This window comes from Medicago sativa, chromosome 8 (assembly GCF_051527215.1).
Source record: "Medicago sativa cultivar Bolivia chromosome 8, Bolivia_mono, whole genome shotgun sequence".
Classification (NCBI taxonomy): Eukaryota; Viridiplantae; Streptophyta; class Magnoliopsida; order Fabales; family Fabaceae; genus Medicago; species Medicago sativa.
The window spans coordinates 11,776,942-11,786,042 of NC_140756.1; the positions used below are offsets into that span (position 1 = coordinate 11,776,942).

General features: G+C 34.5%; 1 protein-coding gene across 1 annotated transcript; it reads right to left on the minus strand.

Annotated features, from left to right (window-relative positions):
- Positions 1-917: 917 nt before the first annotated feature.
- On the minus strand, positions 918-4,224 carry LOC146896969 (phragmoplastin DRP1E-like). Its single transcript, XM_085733540.1, has 9 exons — positions 4,183-4,224; positions 4,031-4,095; positions 3,758-3,952; positions 3,566-3,685; positions 3,402-3,472; positions 2,676-2,901; positions 2,532-2,582; positions 2,014-2,445; positions 918-1,305 (listed from the first exon to the last, which is right to left on the minus strand). The coding sequence occupies exons 2-9, from the start codon at positions 4,055-4,057 to the stop codon at positions 1,177-1,179; spliced, it is 1,251 nt and encodes a 416-aa protein (XP_085589666.1). The 5' UTR covers positions 4,058-4,095; positions 4,183-4,224; the 3' UTR covers positions 918-1,176.
- Positions 4,225-9,101: the final 4,877 nt, after the last annotated feature.

Here is a 9,101-nt window from a genome sequence, read left to right on the forward strand (position 1 = left end):
TGTGCCATTCGCCCTTCAATTCCTTCGCACTGTTTAGCATTCCTCTTTTAGATAATATCAATTTCGGGTGTGCATCAATTATCCCTATTTTCACTGTAATCCAATGAATTATGTAGTTAACACCAACAAACAAACCATACATAAATCATCAATCTACGTAAACCATACATATAAATCATCAATCTAAGTGAATTACTCCCTCCGGTCCTATTTATAAGAGAAAGTTGGGTCAACAAAAGTCGATGGATCTGGACTGAATTGTTAACCAAATACATCAATTTTTCACTATGTTTATTTTCTCTTATAAATAGGACCGGAGGGAGTATTTATTTTCACTGTGTTTCCCCAAAAGTGTATTCCCGGATAAGAGATTGCAGGGAGACGCAAATCTTTGCTGATGTGCTTTTTAGAATCAATTTCCTTTCATAGCAAAGGAAGAGTTTTTGAAAAGCTAAGAGGAATTACTTTATTTAATTCAAAGACAGAATATGTACTTAAGAATTCTTGTCTTTTAGTCGCTATTTATAAGAAACAATTAATTTTTTATATCGAATACATCAATTATTCAATGAATTAAAAAAAATCAATTTTTCTTATAAATATGACCTGATGGAGTATTAGTTTTAGTTCTTGAAAAAGAAAAAAAACAAACATATATTTAAATATTCTTGTCATGTTGGTTGGAAATGTTGGATTGGACAAAATCTAAACGACTGGACACTGCCACATGCAATGAAGGGAACATGGTCACATTTTGAGAATTTTAAGAATTTTCAATCACATTCATACGAATGGTGAGAGATAATAGACATCGCCAATAATACATTTTAGCAAATACTGGTGTTGAGATGCATAGTCTACTATCTAATTAAACAACTGTACGGAACACAGTTCAGAATTGTAATTTGCAACACAAATGATAAAGAATGTGACTTTCAATTTTGATCAAAGTTGAATAGTTAGTGGTTCGTGTTGTTGGTTGCTGCTTACGTACATATCAACGCTTCAGACAATGCAAATAATAACGTGATCATACAAATTGAGAAATAAAAAAATGGCTTAGCAACAAAATAATACAAACTATAAAAATCAAATCTGGGTCTACTCAACCCACCATCAATAACTACTATAGGCTACATATAATACCCAATGAAGAAAGTCAAATAGCAACCAAGATCATCGTACCCAAGAAACCGAATCAATTTCATCCCTTGCTGCTTTATATAGTTCAAGCCTTTTGAAACATTGTTGTCTTCTCTCCATCACGGTAGGGTCTTCGTCTAATACCTCTGATAGTTGTTTAGCCTGCACCAACATTATAGCAGACAAGATCTTAGGGATATAATGAAAACAACAAAACGGGTATTATGAGCATAAATGTATGTTTTCATAATTAGCCATTCGCCTAGTTCGTTTTGTGAAGAGTGGATTTACACAGTTATAGATTCAAATGTTAGTGTACCTTTTAAAGTGAGTTAACTTTAGAGGAACCAAATCCATGTAGTGGTATATGGCAGATTTTATGCTAGGATATTATAGGGCACGTTCAATGTTTGTATTAATGTAGATGTAGACTAGAGAGCAATTGTATTTAGCATGAAACAGTAAGGACAAAATGAGAAAGTTCAACATTTTATACCATGCTTATAATTTTTGTGCTCATCATGCTTACAAAAATACACTAAGACGGCATTGAAAAATTCTTATGGGGACACTGGCTATGTGATCAAATAAATGATTTCTATGTATTCATTTTAGTCAACAAACTCCTAGTAGAATATCAGTTTGAAAAGAAATCCAATCCAAACCCAAGACTATTCTCCTTCCATTGTCAAGACACTTAATCCGCATCATTTATAAAAAAAATGGTTGTATTTTATTCGATTGTTTTTAATGTCTTTGTTACCAAAAGAGGTTGGACTTGAAAGATAAATCTAAAATTGCAATTGCAAGGATAGGGAAGAGAAGTGAGCTTTTCACTGAGAGAGGGAGAGAGAGAGAGAGAGAGAGTACCTCTTTCTTTCCTATTTGTGTGTAGAAATAGTTCAGCAATGACTGTTTTGCTTCTCTGACCTGACAATAAACCACAGCCTTTGGAATAGTGACCCTGAGTGTGTCCGACACCATTCCTATGTAGGATGACACATTTGATCCAATCCTTCTAAAATGCCCCTCACCGTAACGATCGTCATTTATGCCAGCACGGTTAGATGGATTAGTAGGTTGATCTGGATTACCCCGATTAGATGGATTAGTAGGTTGAGCTGGAGTACCAGCTTTCTCCATTTCTTGAGGAAGTCTTCGGAAGAAATCCACAGTAAGATACGAAGCCTCCATATCCACAAGCCGAATAGTTGTCTTCTTACTCTCATCGCGGAACCTCTCTAGAGCCTCAGTTGTAGCTGCAGCTAATTCGGCTTGAAGGGTAGGGAAACGTCTCAATTCCTGTAGAGAGACACAATTTGTGCTTTATTGACTATTCTAAGTACATTTCAAACAGGGTTACTGCAAAATGAATCTAAAATTTTTACCTCAGTTTCACCTATTGATTTTCTCACAAGTTCTTTTAATACAAAGTGAACCTACATCCAGATCATAGAGATATATAGCTTAGTATTTTCGTTCATGTTAGCTTTAAAACAAATGAAAAAAAGAAAACAACTAGGGCTGCTTACTGCATCAACTGAAGCTTCGGCTGGGCCTCTAAAGTAACTGAGAGTCCCTTCAATCAGTCTCCGGTAACCTTGCTCTGGGGCAATTAAGTGAGGCTGGTAACCATCTGCCTCTGACACCACTCTCTTCACATTCTGAAGAGAAAGATGTTTGTCAATCGGAAGCTTACGTAAAGCAGCAGGAAGCTGGTTGTCAAACACATTATATATCCTATCTCCTCCTGGTCGCCTGTGACAATAAACAAGAGAGATGATTGTGTAACCAAAGAGAACCTATCAACTTGTCTATCACATAAAAGCTGACTTCACAAAATTATTCCAAATTGCTTAAATATTCATTTGGTATATTAAATCTTTCATCTTTTGCATAGCAGTATGAAAAGTTTTTCTCAGAAAGAACCAGCAGTGAAAACATAACTAAGAATTAAATTTGGATTTAGCTAACTCAACAAATACAACACTATTGAGTTTGGACGTCCAATTTAATCCATGGTTGATGGTTACTGTAAAAAGAATCAAATAAGTAAGAGCATTTTAAGCAATAACTTTCTTTCATTAAAATATTTTTTCTTTTTTCTTTTTGCAGAAGCTATTTCATGAAGGCGGGAATAAAAAAAGCATTTTTTACCCAAGTATCGACCCAAAACGTCAAGTTATACAATATACATGCTGTCCACCCAGAAAAGGCAGAGAATAGAGATAAAGTATAGCATGATAGAATATATTTACCCTCCATCTAAATGCTCTTTGAATACACGTTCAAATTTGCGGCAAAGTTCAAGGATGGTGTATAGTTGAGCCTAAAAGAAAAAGATACAGTTAAAATGTAATTATAATGGATGTATAGAAAGCCTATACTCATCCTGAAATAAATACAAATGCAAACCACTCACCCCCGCATCAACAGCAATTGGTCTCCCAAGATGATCCATCTCTGATTCAAGTTCTTCGATGCTTTTATTTATCAAAGATGTTATACTAGGTATCCGTGCCCGAATTACCGACTCCAAGTGCTACAAAATAATCAAACAGTGTTAAATTATACCACATTTCATTAAAGGCAAACAACTTTCCATAATACAAACCTGTGAGAGCAGTTTTGCAAGGTACTCTGAACCCATTTTACTGACTAAGTGGCCATAGTCAGGACTGGTTTCAAAATACTCAACCTCCTTGCGCCTGGCAACAATCATATCAGTATTTCTGTTGATATCTGCTTGAGATCGATTTACTACACCGACCCAAGGATGTTGCAGACGATAAGACCTCCCTTCAAGGACCTAAAAGGGAAAAAAACGGGTGAAAGGACAAACCAATTATACAAGGAATCATGCCAGAGAAAGTGTGAGAGAGATTACATCCAATGCATTAGTTCCTTTGTCCATCAAATCCAGCTTTGTCAGCACGCCAAATGTCCTCTCACCTGGACAGTTAACATACAAGGATTTCAGTGACAGACAATTACTCGGCCAAAGGCAAGAAGCGATAAATCCATGGTACATTAACATACCTGAGGGGTCCACTTCCCTGGAAATTTTGATAGCATCAGAAGTTGCTAAAACACTCCCACATAAAAACTAGTGGGTGTGTTCTAGCAAATCCCTATATATATATATATATATATATATATATATATATATATATATATATATATATATATAATTTTATATCATACTATAGTAGTATGTTGGAACACTAGTTAATTCTAGTGAAGAAAATTGGAAAGAAAAAACACTATGAAAGAACTAGTGTGTGGGTGTGACTTAAAAATGTCCCACATTGGAGGGTCACCCCAACTAGTAAGTGTTTATATATGGGCAAAGTGACCTCCAAGGGTGTGCCCTTGGGGTACCCAATTTTGTGAACGGGTGAACGCTTACAAAATATATATATCGAATAAAAAAAATGATATATATATTTTTTGTCACTTGAAAATGTTAAATTAATTAATTAATTAATTTAATCATTATCCGTAAGCGCTACGCGTAACAAATAAATTTGTTGCGATCCGACCCAATCCATAACACGTATCCAGAAACTTCCGAATATATCCAATTAAGAAACAAAACGCGTTTGCTTAAGGATTAAGCAGACTTAATCCCCAAGTCACTCGTTTTTTGTTACAAACTCTCCCTATAAAACGAGAAGTTCGCCCCACTCATTCTACACACCGAAAAGAATTTCATTGAGTTGTCGGGAATTCTTTTCTTCTCTTCTCCCTCCGACTTGTGTTAACAAGTTTCTTCTGCTTCTACTCCTTTCTGTCCCTTTCGGTTTCAAATAGAGCGGTTACGTACCGTATCGAGTGGCTTCGATCAATCGATTGAACCATATTTTAAGAATGTTCTTAAGACCATAGTCCCTTTTCGGTTTAATGTCCCTTAGGAATTAAGAGTGGTCTTAAGTTCATAGTCCCTTCGGAATATAGAGTACTATTAAGATCATAGTCCCTTTTCGTAATACTAATGTCCCGTCGGAATTAAGAATGATCTTAACAGTATATAAATTATTTCAATAATTTTCTATTTGATGAGAAATGGTGGTATCACCATATTTGAGTGGTCGTAGTGCCATATTGATGTTTTGGAGAAGTTAAAATTAGAATGGTGGTAACACCATATTTGAGTGGTCTCAACACCATAATAGAATGGTAATAATACCATATTAATTTGAGTGGTTTCAATATTAAAGAGTGGTCTTAATACCATATTTGAAGGTGTAAATCTCGAACGATTTTCTACAGTGCAGTAGTTAATCGAACAGTTGTAGCTGGGCTTGTTTTATCCTGGAGGCGGCGTGGTTGATAGTCTACCTTGCACAACTTTGGGTAGTGCCACGAAACGTCTTAAAGAGAGCGACCTGGTCGTGACTCAACCTAGTAACAACTTCGGTAGATAACAGAATTTGGAAATCCAAATTTAACAGTTTGGAAATCCAAAAACAACAATTTTAAGACGTTTCGATCTGCTATGTTTACTGAAGAAGTTACTTATTGAGGTTAAGTTGTCCCTAAATACATTAAGGATAAATCAAGCTACAGATTTACATCTTTTGACTGAAATGATGAAGTGATTGTTGTTTCAATCAACAACGCTAAAAATTTATTTGATGAAAACAATAATTTGTTACAAAATAAATTATTAGTTACAAAACCAAACAAGTTTTGATTGTTACAAAACATGAGAAAAACGTTTGGAGCTCATAATGCGAGCGTCGCGTATTTTTTGTTACAAAATAGTAACAAGATAAAATAATTTAGTTCCATTTGTTACAAAATAGTAACAAAGAATGGAAAATGATAAAGTTTTATTTTATGTAAAACTTAATGTCCCTTACGTGTTATTTTAAAACAATAACAAGAATTGCCATAAAATGGCATACTGGATGTATAGACATGTTGGATGCGCTAAATATTAGAAAGAATCTGAATTTCAGATTTTATTGAATAAGACTGAGTTGACTCAGACTTAAAGAGAGACTTGTGTATCATGCACTCTTGTGGGAAAAGGTTGTGCCTTTGATGACATGTTCAAAATTAAATTCCCTTTCTATATAAGTTGGGTAATTTTAATATTTGACATATCAAAATTGATCATGAACAAGAGTTTAATTTTTGAGTAACTTGGACTTAATTCCAACGTTATATAATTAGACAATTTTATTTGTTGCAGTCAAGATATATGAACCAAAAAGTTCATATAAATCATAATTTAGAGAATTTGAATCTCTAAACATAATAAATTATGATATGTGTTAAATTGATGACACATAAATTAGAAATGATAAAATGATATTTTTATCATATTTATTGATGAATGTGAACTTTGGAAAAATAAAATTGATATGCTTGAATGTTCAATTTTTTATAACGAAAATTGAAATTTATAGAGTACCCAAGTCTAAGAACAAAAATTCTAATTAAGAAATTTTTGAAGAAAAGACAATCCAACTTGTCTTATTTTTGAACTTGGGATTGTCTAGACTATATTTAGATCCTGGACCCCAAGAGAGTTGAACTCACTAGTAGAGCCTACGAATATGTATTCATCGGGTATGCGATAAATAACGAAACATATAGGTTTTATGACCTAAATGTTAAAGTGATCATAGAATTTAAAAGATGTCGAATTCTATGTAAATATTTACCCCTTTAACTAAAGAATAGTGGGGGCACTAGTGGGGGCTCTAATGGGAGCACAACATTAGTGGGGGCAAAATAAATTCCCTTCTAAAAATTAAGAACTAGTGGGGGCACTATATCTAATCACATTCATGTAATTAGAAATAGTTATGAAAACATCATATGAGATGTTATAGAACCTCAAGGAGGTAAGAAAGCTAAAATTGCTAAAGAGTATGAACTTGGTTTATACATTGGAAGAAGATTCATTAAGCCTTAAAGAAGTTATATCCTCATTGGATGCTGAATTATGGCAAAAAGCAATAAACGATGAAATGAATTTTCTAGAATCTAACAAAACATGACACTTGGTTGACTTGTCTCATAGTTGCAAAACCAATCGGTTGAATTTGGATTTTGGAAAAAGGAACTAAAACCTGATGGTACAGTTGATGAATACAAGGCTTTCCTTGTAGTCAAAGGTTTTAGACAAAGAAAAAAATATAGACTTCTTCGACATTCAATCACCAGTCACGAAAATCACATCCATAAGAGTACTAGTCCCTTTAGCCGCCGTTCATAACTCGATAGTACTCCAAATGGATGTGAAAGTTGCCTCTTTTTATGTTGAACTAGAAGAAGAAATCTATATGAAACAACCTGAAATTTTTGTGATTCATGGACAAGAAAACATGGTCTGTAAGTTAGATAATTATTTGTATGGTCTAAAGTAAACTCCTGAGGAATGGCATGAAAAATTTGACATTCTAATGTTATCGAATGAGTATAAAGTGAATGAAAGTGACAAATAATATTTGCACGATCATATGTCTCTATGAAGACGACTTGCTCATATTTGATTTAAAGATTCATGTTATGAATTATGTGAAATCATTGTTTATCAACAACATTGATAAGAAAGACCTAGACAAAAAAAAATTGAAGTAATTCTTGGTTTCAAGATTACTAGATCAGAAAAGATAACTTTTTTGATAAATCTCACAAAGTTGAGAAGATCTTAAGGAAATGTAATTATTTCACCGTAAACTTGCAATCATCTATTATGATCCAATTGTAAGAACACTTGATATGGAGTTATAAAAACAGAATATACGAGCATCATTGGCAGCACTTAGGTATGCCACTGAATGTATTAGATCTGACATTGTCGATGTCGTGAAACTCTTGTGCAAGTTTACTAGTAGACGGATGAGAAGCATTGCCATGCTATAGAAAGAGTCACGAGGTGCCTTAAGAAGACTATGACTCTAACATTACTTCACTAGGAGTAACCTATTGTACTTAAATGGTACAAGATATAAAATAGAACATCTTTCAGATGAATATTTAGCGACTAGTGTTTGCACATTGAGCATCACTAGAGGAGTTGTTTGTTAAAACAAATGATATTGACTCAGTCCACTATGGAATGAATCTGAGATGAGAACACTAGAGAAAACTAGTGAAGAAGCAAGTTGGCTAAGATCCTTGCTAGCAGAAATCCCTTTATGGGAGAAACCGCTACCGGCTGGGTTAATTCATTGCGATAGTACCGCGGCTATTGCAAAGATTAAGAATCGTTATTACAATGGTAAGAGACGACATATAAGGCGAAAACATAGCACGATTAAAGAGTGTATCTCTAATGGAGCGGTTAGAGTTGATTTTGTACGTACGAATGAAAACTTAGCTGATCCTTTGACGAAAGGACTTAATAGAGAGAAAGTCCGAGAAACATCCAGTAGGATGAGACTAATGTCTATAGCCCACTGAATGATGGTAACCCGACCTATATGACTGGAGATCCCAAGACTTAGGTTCAATGGGTAAAAACAAGTCATGAAGTGGTAGAACATGCTATGAGAGAAAGAATATAGAAAGCATGATCCTGCAGCGAAAGAAGGATGATGTAATAGTAACTCTTAATGAGATCTATACTCTATGTTGAGTGGGGTACACAGCTACAGGAGTACCCTTGATAGACTCACCTATACGAATGTGGAACTTAGGCCGGTCCTATGGAATTTTGAGGCAGAATTCCTAGAGCATTCGTTAAAACCAGGAGACACGTGCATGGCCTTAAAACGCACGGGCTTTTAGAATACACCTATGAAAAGGTTTGTGTGTGGATTCTATGTCTGAGATAGAGTTCAATGCTGTAAGCAACTCTTGTTAAATCAGAATACCTTCCACTATACAAAGGTTCAAGTTGTTGGCGACACCTTTGTAAATTAGCAAATCTTATTGAAAAGTTTACGAAACCATTTTGAAGTCAAGTGGGGGATTGTTGGAACACTAGTTAATTCTAG